The 22,269-nt window shown below is 38.4% G+C and overlaps 1 protein-coding gene across 1 annotated transcript in view; it reads left to right on the top strand.

Annotated features, from left to right (window-relative positions):
* The window catches only part of ASXL3 (ASXL transcriptional regulator 3), a gene marked incomplete at its 5' end in the record, with an annotated part of 126,974 nt that extends 106,401 nt beyond the window's left edge, over positions 1–20,573 (top strand). The window contains 4 exons of the mRNA XM_082015318.1: positions 5,698–5,794; positions 6,256–6,361; positions 11,430–13,383; positions 16,085–20,573. Coding sequence (XP_081871444.1) covers positions 5,698–5,794; positions 6,256–6,361; positions 11,430–13,383; positions 16,085–19,741 — 5,814 coding nt within the window. The 3' untranslated portion in view covers positions 19,742–20,573. The remainder of the gene's footprint in view (positions 1–5,697; positions 5,795–6,255; positions 6,362–11,429; positions 13,384–16,084) is intronic.
* Positions 20,574–22,269: the final 1,696 nt, after the last annotated feature.

The raw sequence follows: 22,269 nt of genomic DNA, 5'->3' as shown, positions 1-22,269 counted from the left end.
TTCACCCCCTCAAAGAATCCCAAAAGCACTTTACATAGTGGCCTGAAGCCACTGATCACAGGTAGCAAGCATCCAGTTTTGGTGGTGTACACAGATATTTGATAGTATCACCTGGGGGCTTGCTTGTGAACTGGTGGTGTGGTTTAGCCCCAGCCAGCAACTAAGCACCGCGCAGCTGCTCGCCCACTCCTCCCCAGTGGGATGGGGGAGATAATCAGAAGAGTGAAAGTGGGAAAACTCATGGGTTGAGATAAAGACAGTTTAACAGGTAAAGCAAAAGCCACGCACACAAGCAAAGCAAAACAAGGAATTCATTCACCACTCCCCATGGGCAGGCAGGTGTTCAGCCATCTCCAGGGAAGCAGGGCTCCGTCACAAGTAACAAACGGTTACTTGGGAAGACAAGCACCGTAACTCCAAACATCCCCCTCTTCCTTCTTCTTCCCCCAGCTTTATATACTGCGCATGATGTCATATGATGTGGAATATCCCTTTGGTCAGTTGGGGTCAGCTGTCCCAGCTGTGTCCCCTCCCAACTTCTTGTGCACCCCCAGCCTACTCGCTGGTGGGGTGGGGTGAGAAGCAGCAAAGGCCTTGACTCTGTGTAAGCACTGCTCAGCAATAACAAAACCACCCCTGTATTATCAACACTGTTTCCCACACAAATCCAAAACATAGTCCTGAACTAGCTACTATGAAGAAAATTAACTCTATCCCAGCCAAAACCAGCACAATTGGGCCAAAGTTATTTTTGTACTTTCTGTCTTCCATTGCACATACTGTTTCACAAGACTTGAAAAAGTCTCAGGCCTAAGGTGAGTATTTTCTGTTGAGGTAGTTGATAGCTGTAAATAGTTACTGCTTACATCTGTATTTGGGTGGCTAAAGTAATCTGAGTAGTTTGCCGATTTTAGAAAGTAAAAAATTTAAAAGAGAAGGCAGTTCACTCCTATTACAACATGAACCACCAAGCTTGGTGTTAAGCACTGTAAGATCTGTTTTTTGCTGTCAAAGACACTGTGGCATGAAGAAACAATGCACCAGACTTCATGATCACCAGTAGGAAGGTGGAAATTTGTAGGATAAACAAACATGAATTTAGACACGGTTGGCCTACCCAGTATAATGGATATGTAAGAAGAGCACAAAAATTAGTCACCAAAGTGTGTGTTCCAAAGTACTCACCCCGTTTACAGTAGTTTGCATTCAGAGGATGTCCAGTTGGTAGAAGCTCATGCATGTTGAGACATGCATTGTGTTGTTGCAATCTCTTACAAAGCTTACTATCACTTTTTACTAGACTTGATAGCAATTTTTAATCCTTTGGGGATTTTGTGGAGCAAGAGACCATCTGGTACACTACAAACATATCTCTTGATGTTCTCTTTGGATTTAGGTTGCAAGGGGATGTTTCATGCTGACTAGCTTAGGTAGCAACTGTAGAGGCCCTAATTAGGAGTCTGATCTTCTTTATGCTTCTTTTACTATTAGTGGAAACAGAGGAGCTCTTCCAGAGTGATGATGCAGAGTACCTAAATCAGGTGTAATTTTTGTGTACTTGGACTCAAACAGTTGTGTTTCTTGGAGAGAGTTCCCCTTAGTATTAGAGATTTGGCGGGGGGAATACAGATGCTGGTCTTCCCTGTCACCTGTGAACTTTTGCTCTGTGATTATCAAGAGTAAAATGAGCCAGGCCCAGCATGTTGTCTAGCCAGCTCTCCAAAGTGTTTGCCTTTAGAAAGTCAGTCACTAAGGTTGCTGCATCTTCAGAGGCTGTATCTGCACTGTAAGTTCATCGCAGGTCAGTTTGATGCTGGTGCCCAGTACTGGAGAATTGCATTTGTTCCATGTTACAAAACGGCAGTGGTATCTCTTCACATACATAAATAAAATTTAATTTTTCATGTGTGAGAGATCAATGCTGCTAAATCTTTTATTTTTAATATTTTGGAGGCTTTAATGCAAAAGTGTCAAAATGACTCATAACTTCCATCTTTTGCACATAATTCCTTTTACATACTTTTGGGAAAGTCTGTGAATTATAGGACTGTTATTCCCCCAAGGTATATTATAAAAGCACAAAAAAAACCTTAATTTTTTAATATATTTTAAAATAAAATTTTATAGAATTATAAAAGCACAAAAGAGGGTTAGTAGCAGTTTGTAGAAAATGTATAATTACTTGAGTGGTACTGAACACTTAATTTGGATGAATCTTCACTTCTCTCGCTGATTTTTTTTTAAATTGTTTTTGTATTGTGAGGTATTATGGTCAAAGGGCGTGATGTTCACACATAAGCTTTCATGTAAGCAATATGCTATAGTACACAGTAGATCAATATATTGTGAGAATTCTGAATCATTTGAAAGAGAGATATAAATAACAGATTTGCTAATTCCTTGCCTTCGAACATTGTGGCCAAGATCGGATAACCTACCAGTACACACCTATGCAGTACTTGCCGTATCCCTACTAAACCACCAGTGTGCATCTTCAGCTTGAGCTACAAAAATAATCCCTGCCTTATTGTCAGAAGAGAATTTTCAGTGAAACTTGGAGGAAAATAACTGAGGTAGTTGCTCATAGAAAGATTACTCAGTTCCTTTTGATAAGAGTGTTTGACATTTGCTTTGTAATGCAAACAGATGTTGGGTTTTAGCAGATATGTTTTGGGGTTGGGTGGGTTTTGTTTGCTTTCAATAAAAAGAGGAACTTTTAAAAGCCATTGTGATTTCTGCATGGAAGTATGAATTAGAAAACATAATTCTACCATTGTGCTTAATCAGAAAAACAGAAATTTAAAGCTTAACAGAATACAACATAAACTTTCCAAGAAATGTTTGTTATTCCAGCTCATTAACACACTGTCTCTGTTGGACAGCATTTTTTAAATACCATAAAAAGTAATAGTGTATTTAAGAACTGCTTTATTGGCATGTTTCTTCAAATTCTAATTTAGACCTGGTTAATTGTGCTGTCTTTATCATCAGAGTGTAGAGAAGTAAATACACCCTTTGGCTTCAGAATTTTCAATTTCCACCTTAACTTTTTGACTTAAGTGAAAATGTGTTCTCTGGATGAGGTAAGAAAAGAAGATTTCAGTAGAGCTTGTTAGCTAATATTGTAGGAGGAAGACCTCTTAGTCCTTCCAAGTTTTAACAGAGCAGAAAAAATACTTTTTTTCCAAGTATATTAGCCAATAAAATAAAGGATGCAATAGCTCTTCCTAAAAAGCTTGCTTTTCTCATGTCCTTACAATAACAGGGTTACAACGAAGCTAATACTGTTCTTCTTGTATTCAGATGGTAATATAACTTGGCAGTCTTCATAATGCTCTTGATTTATGCAGCCTAGTGAAATAGCTCAATCACACTTGGCTACAGTTTCATATTATGTTTAATGCAATCTGAACGTGGATTGCTGCTGAAAAGTGGCATTCTCTTTCTGCCTCTTGTGGTACATTCCAACTTTGCATGAGATCTAATGATTCTATGACCTTAGGACAAGTTGGATCATCTTGCTGATTTAACAGAAAATTATTGTCTGCAAATTATTACTTTCTTATGAGATTTGTTGATCTGGCAAGTGATATGGCTACACTGTTTGCCATCAACTGAACAATGGAGCTTCAGGAGGACTATGCCTTTCAGAGACAGCCTGCAGTTAAGTGAGGTTAAATATGATAATAACAATTTCATGTCTGTATTACTCTTTCCTGCAAAACACTGTCATGCTTAGGGATAAAATCCTGAATATACTGAAGTTTGGAGTAGAACCTACATTGATTGACATGAGTGGGTGTTACTATTTCATCTCCTTTTATGTTGAAACTGGAGGTAGCTTCAGCACCTTTCTTTGAGCAACGAAGAATTGTTTATTTAGTAACTTTTCTTTGTAACTTCTCATCTTACTTTTTTTAGAAAATTGTGTAAATGCTGTTTTCGAACATATACTGGTTTGTTTGTTCAGGTGCAGGAGGCACTGGTGTCTAAAAATCTCACTTTATTAATTCTGGAATTTAAGTATTTATGGAAAAGTTCATTTGTAGAGAAAGAAGATAATGTGTCATACTAATTTGAATTATACAATAAGTACATGTTCTTTACGGCCGTTCTCTTGTCTCACTGATTTTATTTTCTTGCTGCTTCTGCTGCATGTTTCACTGTTTCTTTCCAGTTTTTCTACAGTTTCAGCATTAGTCCTAGCCTCTCTGTAATTAATATGCATGTGTTCCACAACCCACATCATAAGAACCATAGAAGCTTTATATATCTGCCCTTCTTGAATGCAAATCCCATGACTTGTTGGCAAAACAATGCCATATAGCAGGAAATCACAGACAGCAGTACCGTAGGTTCATATCCTGCTGAGGGACCCTGGTACCATGCATATAGTGTTTTCTTGCTGTAATCAAATGCCTTTAGCATTGCCTGTTTTTCAAAGTCGGTGCTTATCATGCTATTTCTCTTTTTACTACTTCACATAATTCTGATTTACTTCTATGAGATTATTGTGGGACAGGACGTCAGCTAGGCAATGAGTAAATTAGCAAAGACTGTTCTGAAAGTAGGGCCAGTATTATCAGTAAAATAGAGCTCAGCAAGGGAGATACAGCTAAATATTATTTAACGTTTCTGAGGCATCTGCTTCTTTCTGGCTCCAGTTTGAAACAAGCACTGAGAATTAGGGGATGTCATGTAGCTAAAACGTGTTAATATGCTGGAAAATGTGCTGGTTTTTAATGCTAGATCACAAATGGTGTTGTCAAACATTTCTCTCTTACTTAATTTAAAGGTTGTAAAATAGTGAGTGTTTGTTCTAGCAACGTTACCTCTTCTGCTGTTTCCTCTCTGTCTCTTTATTTGCTAGTTTGGTTTTATTGTCTGTTTATTTATTAGGCTAGAGGTGATACCCACTGATAACTTGTTTTATATAATTACTTTTTGTGGTTATTAGAATTCCTTTAATAGTCAGACATATCCTCACAACCTGAAAATAAGAATTAAGTTTTATGGTAAAAGAAAGCTCAAGAGTTGGATTGTTTCTATACTACTGTATACTTTACTAGTTGAAGTAAAGACTTTTTATGCTGTTTTATCACTGAATGTTTGACAGATGTAGAAAAAAAAAAATTATAATATTCTTCCACAATTTTCACTGTTGATGCCTATAAAATTATATGTATAGCTGTTTTTAGTTATAGTGCTGAGTTTACACGTTACTTTGTTACCTGTCTTCCACTTTTCTGACAGGACAGCATATTAGCTAACATGAGTGTTAGGTTTATTTAGAAACAGCAAAGTTACTGTCTTCATTACATGTAATCAATTTGTTTTGTACCATATTCCAGGAAGATGCACAAGTACAATAATGATCTTGATTTTTGACTGTGTACAATAGCACTAGACATAGGCTCAAGATAGAGGGCTATGATTAAAACACATCAATCAGCTGTAAACTGAGTTATCATCAGTAATACTGATGACTGAAGAGGGCACACTGATGCTGGATTAGCCCAGTTGCATTTACAGTAACGACTGTAATGAAAATGCTGTTTTAGTAGTAGTAGGTAATTTTCTTTGTTATTCCCACTCCGTATCCCTCCCCATTTCCCTTAATTGGAACTCTGTTTTTATGTAGTCTTAGCTGACGCTATTTCTGACACTATCTTCTGCTACCATCGGCTTATTTTCTAGATGGGAAGTGATGGAGTTTTGCGCCTCAGTAGTTCCGCTCTAAATAATGAATTCTTCGCATATGCAGCACAAGGGTGGAAACAGAGATTGGCAGAAGGTAACTCTCTACTTGTTCTCAGATTTACCAAAGGTTAATTGTTTTTATTAAGAATGTCTCTGTTTCTACATTTGAGAAATACTTCTAGAGTAGAAAGTGTAGTACACCAGTAATTCAGGAAAAAAAAAATTGCTGATTCCATTTTGAATTTACTGTACATTTTTACAGCTTGCTGTGGCAGCTTATTTTGACAGTTAAAATAAGCATTTTCATCACTGCCAGCCTTGGAAACAGTGCATGTGACTAAATCCCACCAATATATTTTTGAAACACTGATGTTACATAGTAAATGAAATCTTTCTATGTCACACTCGCTTTTGTTTTTCATTATTTACCTTTGGAATTGTTGGATGACTGTAACAGAAATCACTATAAGTCATCTTTGTATCTGTAATTTAAAATACCCATATTAAGCTAATCCTTGACAACTTTTATTCAATATGTTAGTATTTGTTTTTTAGGAGAATTTACACCAGAAATGCAGTTGCGCATCAGACAAGAGATTGAAAAGGAAAAGAAAACAGAACCTTGGAAAGAAAAATTCTTTGAAAGGTTTTATGGTGAAAAGTAAGTATCGAAGCAAATAAAAGCATTTTTTTAATCTTCTTTTAGGAGAAAATGAAAATATAATTCTCTGCTTCACATAGCATGGTCATATGCTGTAAAACTTAATAAAGCAGTTATCAAAGGCAGTCATTCCCCGGTATAAGAACTTGTGGGTGGAATTATAGTGTGTGTGTGTCTGCACTTGCATTACAATTGCATTTTTAAAGGTTCATAACTCATCCATAAAAATTCATTCCAAGGAGAGCTTAAGACACAAGGCCCAACAAGCATGTGAGTATTTTCTAATTATCTTTTAAAAGATAACATTAGGGCTATTATCCCCTCCTGTAGAATACAAATACAGCTTCTACAGAGTAGAAGACCAGTAGAAACATTTCTGTATTATTTTTTTATTTTATTCTTTCTAAGCTAGTTGCAAAGTTTCTAAAATCAAATAGTGTTTTTTATTGTTTGACTGAGATGGCCCTTTAACTGGAGTAGAATATACCACATAGAAGAAATACTGGCTAGAGACAAGTGGAAGTCCCAATGACTAGTCTAATTTTAGAAGTGAGATGCAAAGAATAAAAAATACCCTTAACTGACTAAAATTAATTACATAGTATCACTACAGGTGCACAGCTGGGGCAAGTCAGCACGATTTCATTGATGATGGTACAGAGATGGCATTCTGAAGCAGCTGAAGGCTCAGTTCTCCTGTTCAGGTTTTTTTTTAAATCAAAATTTAAGGAGATTCACATCTTTCTAAAATTCAAGAACCTTCCTCTTAAAAATTCCTTTAAAAAGTTAATCAATACTTAGAATTAAATTTTAAAAATATCAAGTATTAAAAGTATTAATTATTACAAAAGAATAAGCTAATTCTTTAAAAGTTACTCTTTTAATTTATTTTCAGGTATGTTTTAGTGGAATTTATGCATAATACTTAGCAGACAAAAATGTGCCATGGGAACCATCATCACATAAGATGTCTTAGTTTTGTTGTTAGATTTTTTTTTTTTTTACTTAGGAATTCCAGGCCACAGGGAGCCCTTCATATAAGTGAGTAGCTTAAAGATTAAGGCATTAACTAAAGTGTGTCTGCAGTAACAATGCTGCTTCTGACAATCCACTGCCTTGGACCACTGGGAAATGTCATGAAAACGAGGTAGCAAATGGACAGATCCGTTTTAATATTTTATTTTGCATATCGTTGCTAGGTACTTTCTCCCAGTGTTAATACTATTTCTACACCACTTTATGTTTACATATAATGGAAATTTTAGGGTCTTAATGTGGCAGACTTTCTTACTGGCAAGTGCTTAATTTCTTACTTAACAGCTTTTAGACCTCAATGTAGTCCAGGTGTTGAACCCTTTAGTATAAAAAAAAAATTAATTAGGTTTTTAGATAAGGAACATAATGGCTTTTCATTATGCATGTCAAGAGAAGAGTCAATTACCAACCTTTCATGAAGGAAAGGGCTATGTAAGGTATTGGCATAGGGCTTTCCACAAGAAGTAGAAGTTTAGTACCAGCAAAGCATGAGCGCCTCACTCCAGCTGAAGCCTATTTCTCAGTCACAAACGACTGTCACGTGCACAGAGAATGATACTCACAATTTTACAGAGCCAGCAGTCCTGCCGTGCTGGTTGAAAGCTGGACACTATAATGGTTGGCAGATAATTGCTCGGTCTGCAGTGATACATGTCATTTGGGTTGATAGGTTCCTGACATCAACATTGTTATGCAAAATGTCATATTGCCATTTCCATTTTACTACAGTATTGAATCTGGTCCCCCCCAACCCTTTCCCCAGCTTGTGTTGTTTCAATTGCATTCTTCTTCCTGGCTGTTACGTACACAGTTCTACTTTTTTGCTTCTTGGCTAGATTTAAGTACTTTTTCCCATTATTTACTGACTGAATGGTAGCTTTTACTATGGTTTCCACCTTGTGTAAATTCTCTCACCTTTTTTCACTTTGGTTTTTAAACTTACCTTGAGTATGACTGGGCTTTGTCTCTTTTCAGCTCTGTTGATTTGGCTGAAGTAGCAGGTTTTCAAAACTTCCTGAGCTATTTCTCACATGCACTGTCTGCAAAATGGATCTGTCTTGCAGTCTAACTTGCTCACTTTACAGTCAATGTGGTATTTTTGCTCTGACTTCAACCAATTTGATCTTTTAATATTCCATAAGTAAATTCAAGTTTCACCTTTTACTTAGAGAAGGACCATTAATAGATGCAGAATCTTTGTAAACATTTTTACACACTCCCCAGTTTCATGGCATTCAAAAGCTTTCGACTGCTTCTTCCATGTTGGCTCTACACATTATGTTTCTTGTGTTTGCTCTTATCGTACCCAGACTGTTTATCATGGGACCTTCAGTTGTCATTTACTTCCATCCCTTTATATGCTCTTTCCACTTCCTCATGATCGTTCATTTTTCCCCTCTCTGGCTTTCTTCAAGAAGCAAAAACTTCATTCTGCAGTGATTTGTCTAGGATCGGGTGATGCATGTTGCCAGAAATCCACATTCTTCTGGCTTGTTGCCCCAGGATTGCAAGGGTTATACTTACTGTCTCAAGAGATTATTTTTTTTCCCACTCTCTCAAGAGTTATGTGTCAGGATAGTACTGCCAGCTCACTAAATGAAAGCTTTAATTTTGGGTAGACCTCCTAATTTTTTTTTGTTTTCCCTGGTACTATTTATCACAGTGCTAGAATATCAGCATCCATATATCCTTGAGTAGCTGTTTGGGGTGTTTTTTATTTGATGACTGACTGCCCTTACTTTATCAGCTGAATGCTGTCCTTAGCATTTTCACTGATGGCTGTTTACTGCTGTCCTCATATTCTTGAACCGTTTTGCAGACTTTGGATGTTGTTTTCTTTATCTTGCAATCTGAGATTGCCTTAAATATGCTGTTCTTGAGCCTTCTCCTTTTGAAAGCCTTTTTCTTCACTGCAGTATCTTTTTCAAGATAGTAATATTTCCAATACTGAAAAAAACCTGTTAAGATTCAGTACATGTTCTGCTGGCCTTAAACCTGCATTATCTTATTTTTCTTGCAGTTCTTCCTCTTCAGTATGTTACCAGAATGTGTGTATTTCTGTAGTGTCTATGTGACGGTTGCATTCACCTTTATGCTATCCTTCATTCCTTTGCTGATTTTCATTCCATAAAGATAACTATCAGGCAATATCTTTTCATGATGTAAGCCAGCTAGAGAAAATAGACCACTGATTCAGTTTCAGGAATGCAGTGGATTTCTTTCCCCTCCTCATTTTCCTGAGGTAACTTTTGCTCATTTACACAAGGAATTTTAGAGGAAGTTACTCATCTAAACGTAGGTAAACTAAACTTTACTCACCTAAACTTATAACCAAAACTTAGACTATATAGGGAACCTATATAGTCTATACAGTGCTATATAGAAGCACACACATCTTCTGAAATTAATACGATGTGGGAGATGTAAATTTGGTGTTCTAATTGCTCTCTAGAGGTTCCTTCCCCAGCATGTTGATGGCATAGGAAGACTTTGTGCATATGAAGTGACTAGTAGTAGGAAATATTAGTAATTATCCTCAGAGTGCTTTTTGGGATACCAATTCCAGGCTGTTTTAATTTCTTTTGCATTTACAGTTATTGCCGTAATGCATCTGTTCAGTATTTTTTAAGTGTGCAACCACAGATTTTGGTTTTTTTCATGTTTATTCTATACTTCCATATACTTGGGCCTTTGTGATCTCTGTATCCTCTGGCTGCACATTGACAAGTTACCATGCTTCCATAATTTCTGAATATCTTTTATGCGTGCTTATTTCCATATTATTCTTTGTTTTCTGGTTAAAATGAAAATGGAGATCAAACTTCTATTAATTAGGTTAGAAGGTCCTTAAGACCATGAAATTTCTTTTAAGGCCTCCAACCAAGCTTTCTGTATTTTCTACTATTATGGAATTGCTGAAGAACAAAGTCTGCTTGGAAAATCTTACTAAAGATGCTGAACACCTGTACTCCCACTGTCCTTAGAAGGAAATGATGATGTCAGAGTGCATACATGTTTTAAAATAACCATTTTTTTCAGCCCTTGGCTTTTGGTTTGGTTTGTTGTGGGTTTTTAAAATTCTGTTGAAGTAATAAAACTTTTTTTAAACTAATATTTTCAGGACCAAAGGTAAGAAAATCTTCAGAAGAGAAGTGTACATAGGAATGGTTTCTTTGCACTTCATCCCTGAGAATGAATGGACAGATTATAAATGTGTGTCTTTTTAGCTCCTCAAGAATGAGAAACTTCTTTTTAATTATAGTGAAATCAAATTAATAGTATGTACATAGATATGTGTATTTAGAAATAGTTTTTTATCTTAAATGAAGTATTTAATTTGCTGAAAGAATGGAGTAAAAACACACAAGCTGTCCACTGACATCTTTATAATTGACTCTTGAGTTGTAAAATGAGGCTGAAGTGGATTTATTTAGATTTTCGTCATAAATTTGAAATGACTGTCAAATTACAAAACTGAAACACATGCTTTGCATTATTAGTTTTAGGTGCAGCTTTTTCTTTAAAGTGCAGCATTTAAGCCGTACTGCTGGCTGTGTTGACCCTAAATGCAGGTGTAAGAGGAAAAAAGGGATTTCCTTTAGAACTGTTACTGATGGAAGAAGATATAGTTGTGCATTTCCTCTGCAATGCATGCTGTATTACTATTGAAGTGTTGTGCTGGTGTTTAAAAAAAAAAAAAACCCCACAGAAATTGAGAGTATGAGTAGTGGTGAATCTGTGTAGCTTGCTTTTTTGTTTCATTGAAGTGCCAAATCGTTAAATGGTGAATAATAGATTACTTATTTTAAAAATACATAAGTTTTTTAACACTGGTGAGAAAATCTGGGTACTTAGGTTTCCAAAATATATAAAACCTGATATAAATTAGTCAGCCACCACTTAACCAAACCACTATTTTAAATTGGAAAATAGGTCCTTTTTGTAAATAAAAGGTGTGAGTGAGAAAGACAATCCCATTCCTTTATCATGTCTGCAATGAAAAGACTTTTTTAATTTGTGTGTTTTTGTTTAGATTGGGAATGTCAAGAGGGGAATCAATGAAACTGACTGCAGTGCAGAACAATGATGAAGATGAAAGCAATTCTTTGTGTGGATCTTCTGGCACACCTGGTCCTTCTAAGGAAGCAACCTTGGAGGACCAAGAAGAGAAAGTCGATAAAATTCCATCTTTACCAGAGAGAGATTGTTGTCCATCTCCTTGCAGTATGGAACAGGTTCCTGTCAAGGATCTAACAGCAGACTCAGAAGATATACTGATACCTGAAGAATCAATCATTCAGGAGGAGATTGCTGAAGAGGTTGAGACAAGTATTTGTGAATGCCAAGAGGAGAACCATAAAACAGAACATGAGTTTTCTGAGGAGTCAGTAAGTCCAGCTGGCACAAATGAAGAAACAGAGGCAGTACAGCTTGCAGACAGCACAGAGTCCTGTGTCATGGTGAATGATGTAACTGGTACTGTATCTCACATTGAAATTAAAGTGGAGTTGAAGTCAGAATGCCCTCAGGAGGAGATGTCAGTTGTGATAGATCAGCTGGAGGATTGTGTATCACCAGCACGATCAGCTTCATCCACAAACTCTGTCAGTGATACAACAGAGAAGGATTCTGAGTCTGCAAAAGAGCTAATTGCACCAGAAATGCAAAATGCTGCTCTGGAAGGCTCCTTGTTCACTGGTGGAGGCATTGCAGTGGATATGGAGCTTCAAAGTGACCCTGAGGAACAGTTGTCTGAGAATGCTTGTATTTCTGAAACTTCCTTTTCCTCTGAGAGTCCAGAAGGACCGTGTGTTTGTATTGCCTCTCCTGGAGGAGATACTCAGTCGACTTCAGAGGAGCCCTGTACTCCAGCATCTCTTGAAACAGCTTGCTCATCTGAAGTGTCCAGTACTGAAAACATTGAAGGTGATATTCAGCAAAAGGCCAGTGATGAAAACTTGCACACACCTTTAATGTCAGAAATCTCTCCAATGTCCACATCACCTGTAACCTCAGAAGCATCTCTGATGTCAAACTTACCTTTAACATCAGAGGCATCACCAGCTTCTAATTTACCTTTAACATCAGAAACATCTCCAATGTCTGATTTGCCTTTAACATCAGAAACATCTTCAGTATCTTCTGTTCTTCTAACTTCTGAAACATCTGTGGCAAATAGTTTGCCTCTTCCATCAGAGACATCTCCAGTTTCTAATTCCCCAAGCAATGAAAGACTTATTCTGCAACAAAGGAAATCACCATGTTTATTGGAAGACTCCCTTTCCACTTTGAAAGAAGAAAGCTCTGCCATGCCTAAGGTGCTTCAAGAAGAGAATCTTGTTGTTCAGCCAAAGCAACTTCAGAGTATCCCTGAAAATATGAAAGCTGGTCCACTTACAATTATACCTGATACTTCAGTATTGGAAGAGCCCCAAAGCAAAAACCTCAGTCATCAGCCAAGTAAGTCACATTCTGAAATTGAGAAATCCTACATTGCATCCATCCCAGAACACTCTCCTCCAGAGGTGGTGAAAATCAAAAATCACAGTGTTCAGCAAAGAGGTGACAAGAAAGGTACACTCTTGCCATCAGAGGTAGTTGTCTTATCAGAAGGATCAGTTGGCAAAAACATCGAGTTGCTTCCATCAAAGCCACATGATAAACTATATACCTCATCTCTAGAGAAATCTACATTCTCTGAAGTGTGCAGAAGTAAATCTCACAAGCTAACAGGCAGCACCCAAAGCCGTCTAGAGAGTTCACATTCTTCCAAGTCATTAGAACCCACAAAATCACCTGAAGTGAGGAATGAAAGTAGAGACCCAGAGATCCCAAAGAGGAAAACAGCAGAACAGCACAGTTTTGGAATCTGCAAAGAGAAGAGAGCTAGAATAGATGATGATCAGCCTAACCGCAGTGCTTCATCAACAAGTCCATCTGATAAAGATCAGCCGCCCAGAGAAGAACCCCGAGTTCCACCCCTTAAGGTAAAGTAATGAATAAACAGGCTGACTTTGAAACTAAAGGTTTATTATCTCCCTCCTACTGACTGCATGCAAACACAGTGCATGGTGTATTTTTTGTGGAGGTGTGAGGGGTGTTAGTACTGATGGTTTCGCTTTACTGTTACATTCCTACCATGCCAAATTACTTCTGATATAACTATACCTATAGTTGTTCAGCTGGGGTCTTTGCTACAAAATTGCTTTTGTGTGAGGGAAAATTTTCCAGTATCTGTGGCTTAATCTAATTCAAGAGCTTCCCCATCATTTACACAGTGCTACTTATTTTTATAATTGCCCAACTGTATTATCCACTTGTTCTCCTGCGGATGACTTCTCCGGCAAGCATGAATAATAAATATTACCATAACCTGATACTAAGAATTACCATTACCATAACACTAAGAAAAAGAACCAGTGCCTTAATTCAGCAAGAGAACCTAGAGTCAGAATAGTTGGAGATCCCCTTGCAAGCCCAAGGCTTGGGGTGGGCTGAAGTATAAGATTTCCCTGTGGAATTAATTGGAAACAGGGACCTGGCTATCAGGAGGAAGTGTCTAATTGATAATGGCAAAGCAAAATGTAAAAAAAGATACACCACCTAAGCAAACACTTTTATGTGTATCATTCTGCTATGTAAGAAAGTAAACTCCACTGGAAAGCTTTTTTTTTTCCTAACAGAGAGATCTACAGATTTCGTTATATATAGGCTCAGCATTTTGACCCTTTTAATTTTGTACACGATAACATCAGCCAAGTTTTAGATCCAATTTGCTGCACTTAAACCATTGACTTTGCAATACTAGTTCCAGATTATTCAGAAATGCCCTTTTCTGCATTTATTTTTAACTGCTGCAATCACTGAACATTGTTAATATGGCCAGGAGGGCAAATAGGCTAACTGTTTTAATCACTAGTGCAGCAGCATATTTCAACTAATTTATATTTATGGGCAGTGATGCAATCGGAAGTTAGCCCATTCTGAATCTAGTGACATTCTTTCATATTTGGAAGGTCTCTATCTAGCCTAATAAATTCTAATCACTCTCTAAGCACAAAAGAAAATAGATCACTAGGGAATAAAAAAAGGTCATAACTATAATAATGAAAAAAACCAAGCACTTAGAGCTTTAGCAGCTCTGGTGATGCAAAGTGGAAACTAAGAAAAGTTGCTACTGAATCAGAAAGCAAAATGTTTTAAAGTAACTGTGGGTTTGTGATACTCTTTAAAATATGTTCATGTAAATGTTAAAGCCTCACAACATTAGGCATGAGTGTTTATTTATAAGCCAAAAATTTAACTGCTAGGAAAAGTGAAGTGTTCCAGCCCTCCAGACCAGTACAGAGTTGTATGGTTATATCAATGGTTATGTATTACAATAACATCTTAATATTGATTTCCACTGATCTCTTATGGAAAATCAGATGCTGTCAGTCTTGCACAGTCTTAAGAATTGAATCTCCCTGAAGCCTCCAGCCAGTGAATGAGAATACTGCAAAATTGGCAAGCATTTTGAAAAATAATTTTGGACAGTCAATTCTAATATGTTTTTTGTGTAACAGATACTTGGCTTTTGAGTCAACAAACCCCTATCCTTTGTAATTAAAAGAGGAAAAAGAACCCCAGTTCTCCTAAGTCATTCTGCTATACGGCTCTCACTTCCCATCATACCTTATGACTACTTTTTCTGCAAATACTACCTAGTTTTTTTCTCAGTTACTTTCAGAAGAGAAGTCACAGCATTAACCACTAAGTCCTATTACTGTGGACAGCTGGTAAACATATGTCCCTTTTAAGAAATTAAAATTTTTTTTTTGCCAACCTTTGGGTATTCTGAGAGAGTGTATGAGTTATAAAGTGGTCCCAGGACTCTTAATCTCTAATCCTGAAAACAGATGTGCCTAATTGGAAACATACTAATAATCCCAGTGATTTTACAGGTTATTATTTTGCTTAAAGTATTAGGTATTGAAAACTTTAATATTTTCTTTTTTAATATTCGTAGTTTTGAAGATTTAATTTTTGAAATGCAGTAGTTTAGGAGGTATCCCAGGGATGTACTAAGACTAGTCTCTTAAAATTGCGAGTGAGGAAGGGAAAGGCGTATCCTTTAGTGATTCACTTCTTTTATACCGCTACTCTAAAGTGCTCTGTGGTATAACATGAAAAACAGGCTCAGTGGAGACACTGCTATATCCAATCTAAAGGCAAGATTTGTTGTTTGGTATATAAGTGAAAGACAGGCTGTTCCTAATATCTTAGTCATTGGAGACCAAGGAGCAAAAGCACGACATGATTGTTATTTTTTCACACATTTGCAGTAAGTGCCTAGTCGTAGACTCTTTTCCAGTATCACTGCACTAGGCTTGTTGATCTTCTCAGTTAGATACACTACACATAAAACAGGTCTGACAAATTGTATCAGATAAGCATCATGTTGTCATTCAGTTCAATCTTTATTTCTGTCAGAAGGATCAATGTGAGTAGGCTAATACAGGTGTCAGTTATTCATGCTGGAGGAGGATAAAATACTGAAGTGTAAATATCATTAATTTTTAGCATTTTTCTGTCCAGCTGCACTGAACAGTAGTTCCCTTCATTACCTTTCTCTGACCCTTTAAGAGACAGCTGGTGATGTTAGCGAGTTGATGATCTCATTAAAATTTTTTTTTTTTCTTCCTTTAGATTCAGCTTTCAAAAATTGGACCACCTTTTATCATCAAGAGCCAACCAGTTTCTAAACCAGAACCTCGAGTTTCCCCAAGTACATCGGTCAGCAGTGGGAGAAACACAGGGGCTAGAACTCTTGCCGATATCAAAGCAAGAGCGCAGCAAGCAAGAGCCCAAAGAGAAGCTGCAGCTGCAGCAGCCGTGGCAGCGGCTGCGAGCATAGTCTCTGGAGCCATGGGGACCCCATGCGAAGGTGGGAAGACAAGAACACTGGCACACATCAAGGAGCAAACAAAGGCCAAACTGTTTGCAAAGCATCAAGCCAGAGCTCATTTACTCCAGACTAATAAAGAATCAAAATCGCAGTTCAGCTCAAAGGAAAGTACCTCATCTCTGGAGATACCAACTTCTACTGATACAAAGATTGAAGGTTCTACTGGTGTCATTATAGTTAATCCCAACTGCAGGTCCCCTAGCAACAAGTCTGCTCATCACCGTGAGACTACCACTTTATTGCAGCAGTCGCTTAACACAGCTACGTTACCAGAAACTGCTACTGAGATATCTGTGCACAGTTCTGATGAAAATATACCTATGCCACAATTGTGTGAGAAAATTATTTCATCTACCTCTACTGAAAGTAACAGTGTGCCAGTGCTTTATAATAAAAGTTCAGTCTCTGTGTCTGTTTGCAGCACTGCTATGTCTGGAGCAATTAAAGAACTTTCTTTTGCAAGTTCTGTTGATAAATCCTCTGTTTTAATGTCTGTTGACAGTGCAAACACAGCAGTTTCAGCTTGTAATATAAATATGCTGAAAACCATCCAAGGGGCTGATACTCCCTGCATAACTGTTGGACCAAAATGTATTGATAACAGTAATGTACCAGTCTCCATAGACAACACGGTCTTACCAAATGCCATCGATGACAAAAGGTTGCCGATACCAAGTAGCAATGTGAATAACGCAGTCTCCAGTCATTATGCCACTGTGCCAGCTTCATCTATTGCAAATAATTTGCCAAATCATCTCTCTGGTAGTTCTGTACTGATTCCCCCAGTGGGGACTACCAACAGATTCTCTTCTGATAAGATAGCCATAACTGGGTGTAACGAGCAAAGCACTGTCTCCATCCACACTACGGTTAGGTCAGCTCTAAGTTGCAGTGAGGCCCTTGCAGTAGCAGATTCTGTTGCAAGGCCGCCCATTTCGATGTTTACTGGTAACATGGTGACAATAAGCTCTTATGATAATGCTACTAAATTAAATGCTGATCTCTTAGAAAAAAGCTCTGGAGCACGAAGCCGAATGGATCTCTCTGGTAAATCTCAGCCAGTGAGCTTTACACAAACTGCCATGAATAGGTCTATACCTTGCAAAGTCATTGTTGACCACACTACAAATCTGAATTCCAGTCTGTCACTTTCTTCTTCTATTGAAAATGCAGAGAACAGCATTGACCTGCAGAGCAGACCTGGAAGGACAGAAGCGGCCTTGCAAAGTGTAGCCTGTCCTCAGGTGTCTGTCATAAGCAGGCCCGAAGTGGTCTCTAATGAAAGCCTTGAGCACAGTTCCGGCTTTATCACCATTACAGCAAAGCAAGACAGCAAGAACTTGCAGGCAGGTTGTTCAAGTCTTCGAGAAGTGCCTCTTGCTCCTCAAGATAAATTAATTGAGGTGGTTACTCCCAGCCAAGGTTTTTCTGAGCAATTAAGAGGTCCTTCAGCATTTAAAAATGAAGCAGATGCTGTCTGTGCCAATCAGTATAACACGAACAATAGAATTTGTTGGCATAATGAAGAGGCAATGAGTACAGACCAGCCAGTGGTCAGCTGTCTTACCTCTGGTAAGCATAAGGAATACGCAGAGCAAAACTGCTTAAAAAATGTCAAAACTGAACCTTCCAGTTACACGCAAATGTCAGAACTGCAATCCAGGAGTCTTTTGACGAGCGTTGCTGTTCCTGTTAAATCAGAAACTAATGAGTCTGACAAGTGCTTCAGGATGGACACCGAGGATTTTACAGGACCTGAAATGCCTGCCCAGACTGCAGAAATGGCCACGAGTGCGCAGCCACCGCAGACCTCCAAGACATCCGTTGCGGACTCCATGGAAGATTCCCTGTCCCTGACAACAGAAACCCTGAAGAGAGTTACCAGTGCCGGGGGCTCTGGCTGTCGCTTGTCGTCAGTGGAGGCCAACAATCCGTTAGTGACACAGTTACTGCAAGGCAATCTGCCTTTAGAGAAAGTGCTGCCGCAGCCCAGATCAGGAGCCAAACTCGAAATTAACAGGCTTCCCTTGCCTTTGCAAACTACCTCAGTATGTAAAACAGCAGTGTCCGAGAGAAATATTGTTGAACATCCTTCCAACTCTCCTCATCCAGATGGTAAAGGATTTACAGCAGGCAGCATGGCCCCGCTACAAATCAGAAAGCGTGAAAACCATCCCAAAAAGAGGATGGCCAGGACTGTAGGGGAACATGCTCAAATTAAATGTGAGCCTGGGAAGGTGTCAATGGACACAGATGTTAAAGTGGCTCCTTGTGTAATTAGTTCCAGCATGAATCAGCTAGGGCATGGTCAGCCATTTAAGCAGGAGTGGCTGAACAAACATGCCGCTCAGAGCCGAATCGCTCACAGCCCGGAGATCAAGCAGCAGAAGAGGCCGTTGCCTTCATGCAGTTTCCAGCAGAGCTTATTTCACATTGATAAAAATGGCAGCTTTCATGCAGAAGCTAGTACCTCACACAGACAGCATTTTTACCAAATGTCCATGGCTGCAAGAGGCCCCATTCCTACGGCAGCTTTGTTGCAAACTACTTCAAAAGGCCCACCTGGCTGCAGCGCATTCGCTTTCAGCAGGCACCTGGAACAGAAGGGCTTGGGAGACGTGAATATTTCTACAGCAGCTCACCAGCTGAGGCTAGGAAGTGTGTTTTCCTCCAATATTCAGATTAAGGAAGGTGATGACATTGCCAGTGCCTCTCAAACTCTGCAGAGTAAAACATTAGCGCACCCCCCTCCTCCCCCTCCGCCCCTGCCACCGCCTGCCCCCCCCCACCCAAATGCAGACGTCCCCTCTGATCAAAAACAACCGACAGTTACTATGGAAACCACTAAAAGACTTAGTTGGCCTCAGCCAGCAAGCATCTGTAGCAATATAAAATCTGAACCTCTTTCTTTTGAGGAAGGTTTAAGCAGCAGCTGCGAACTGGGCATGAAACAAGCTTCCTATGATCAGAACGAAGTGAAAGAACAGTTAAAAGCGTTTGCGTTAAAAAATGCAGATTTCTCTTCCTATTTACTTTCCGAGCCACAGAAGCCTTTTACCCAACTTGCTGCTCAGAAAATACAGCCGCCACCGCCGCAGCTCTGCGGAAGCTATCCGACAATACACTTCGGTAGCACAAGCTTCAAAAGGGCGGCGTCTGCAATTGAGAAATCGATTGGGATTTTAGGAAGTGGCTCCAGCGCGGCCACGGGCCTGTCTAACCAGACCGCGCAGATCCCGGTTCAGAAATTTGCTGACAGTAGCAACGCCGATGAACTGGAACTAAAATGCTCGTGCAGGCTGAAAGCCATGATCGTGTGCAAAGGCTGCGGAGCCTTCTGTCACGATGACTGCATAGGGCCTTCCAAACTGTGTGTAGCTTGTCTGGTTGTACGGTAGGAACTGAGTCAAAGATGCAGTATCCCTTATCGGCGTGGGAGAGCGGGACAAAGGAATGGAGAAATTGGAACGGTTTAGGCCACTAATGGTTTGCAGTTAGTTGATTGATTTTTTTTTTTTTTTTTTTCCTTCCACATGGTGCTTTCAGAATTTAGTTATTTCTGCCTGAGTGCCATTTTCTGGGAAGAAGAGGAAACCTGTATAGAAGTAGTTTAAAAAAAAAAGATAGCCTTGTTACCGAAGCTTCTATGAGCTCTCTTGTTGTGCTAAAAAAAAAAAAAAGGCATTAATGCATGTCATTTGTAGCTTCTATTTATTTGCACAAAGTGCAGCAAGTTTTTTCTCCACTTTTGGTAGTTGATACAAGCTGCAGGTTAAAGATCAGTGGAAGAATAACTGCAAGAAGTGGAGTAACTATGCAGAATTAATAACACACTGAATAGTGACTGTTTTGAGTAGGGTACTGGCAAGGTGCAGGGTATCGGCCATCGTAGCTTCTAAGTTGGTTAGCAGTTTTTCTGCCGATAGGATTGTTTTATTCAACTGATTTTCACTGTCTAGGGCTAAAATATAGTCACTTCACCTAGCCAAAAAAAAAAAAAAAAGGAATTCAGAGTGTTAGAGGAGTTTCCTTACATGCCTGCTCAAATCTTACTCATCATCACTTCTTGTTGATTCCTTGAGAAAGATTTGTATATGCGATGACTTAGTGGGACCAACACTGGAATCACGTTGGCTTCGGTACAGTCTGGAGAAAGTAACTTCTCTACTGGGGATTAGAAACCTGTTCTCTCTTCCTGTTTCCCACTCAAATACTCTATATTTGTGTTTATCTCTCTAATCTCTGCTTGGTTTGTCAGTCACAGATATATAGACAGACATATATATATCGGGTCAGACTTATGTAATGGGTTCTGGATGTTTTAGCCTTTCCATGGCCTAAAAATGATGTGTTCTTATGATGAATTAATAAGGAAAAATTCTAACTGAGTATTGGTTGAATATGAGATTATCAGTTGTTTTTCCTCTTATGTGAGTTACTCTATTTAAATAACATCTCAGAGTTTTGCCATTTGATGTAATTCTTAGAATTACTTACAATACTGACTTTTTTTTTTCTCGAAGGGATTCAGACCCCTTACTCTATCTTTTAGAAATTTGGAAGCAAAAAGGCATCTTTAAAAGGGATACTGCATCTTTAAAGCAACCTTCAGTATTTATCCAGTACTGTATTTACATTGAGGACTATAGCTGCATTCCAGATGCGCTAGCCACCGTAACAGCAGAGAAGAAAAACGGTAATTTTGGGACCCTATTCACCTAAAAGGAAAATATTATAAAGGGATAAAGCACATGCAGTTGCTGGGGAGATGAAAATACCTTGGGATTTTTTACTCCCACTTCCAGAACACAAAATGTGGAGTGCAACTCATCCATCTGCCAGTATGTGGTTGGGTCCGCCCAAATGTCAGCATCAGAGAGAAATGTTTTTTTACCATTGTGGTAGAACCTCACTAATCCACAGACCTTACAGTCTGCTCATGAAAACTGATTTTCCTTCCACAATTTTCAGACAGCAATGTAAGAACGTGTGAGATGTAATACTGCTTGGATTTCATGATGCATTTACTGCTGCATTCTGAAATATTAATGTGAATGATAGAACTACATTTAGGAAATAAAAAGTATACTACATTTTACACTACACTTTTTTAATATGATCTTTGTTTCCATACTTATTCATAAGCTGTGACTGGTTTCCCTGACATGGGTGCATATTAGTGAGGTTCTACTGGATGGAGGAACCACATTTATTTTCTTGTGGGACCATTTTCACAAACATGATAAATGCCACTTATTGTCTTAAAAGTGAGCTGGAATATCTACAACATACATTCCTGCCATAGGAAGCTCTGTGGTGCACCTTGATGTTCTCTTTTCTTGTAATTAGCAACATATCAATATTATTTTTGACACTGTGTGGTACAAAGACCATTTATAATTACACTAACAAATTTATTGCTAATACAATAATATATTTTTTCTATACAAAAGTGCTCCTTAATATGACATGTGAGTTAAGAAACGGCTTCTCAGCACCTTCAGGTCCTCTGGTAGGAAAATAAGCTAGCCAAGCAAAAACCTAAAAGTAACCACATGAAAATTAGCAGGCAGTGCTACACCAGCTGCTGCCAAAACAGTGACTGGAAAATACTCATGAGTAAGCATAAGTGTAGTCAATTAATGCATATCAGATTCATATTTGAGGAGCCTTTGTATTGGAATTGTATTGCATTGTATTTATACTTGATAGAGGTAGGATACTTCTATTTAAAATGAAGAGAGCAACCAGTCTTAGACTTCTAATAGCTGGGAATCCTTATTTCTAGTTCAGGTTTTCCTGTCCACAGCACATAAGTCAGTATTTGTTTGTTACTTGCATCTGAAATACTTCTTGTATTGACTGACATAATACAGAAATAAATTCTGGCCACAAGATAGTTTTACTTTGTTTGAAGGATAAGAGT

This window comes from Phaethon aethereus (genome assembly GCF_964289735.1).
Source record: "Phaethon aethereus genome assembly, chromosome: 2".
NCBI classification, from domain to species: Eukaryota; Metazoa; Chordata; class Aves; order Phaethontiformes; family Phaethontidae; genus Phaethon; species Phaethon aethereus.
This window is presented reverse-complemented; position numbering and strand designations above follow the sequence as displayed.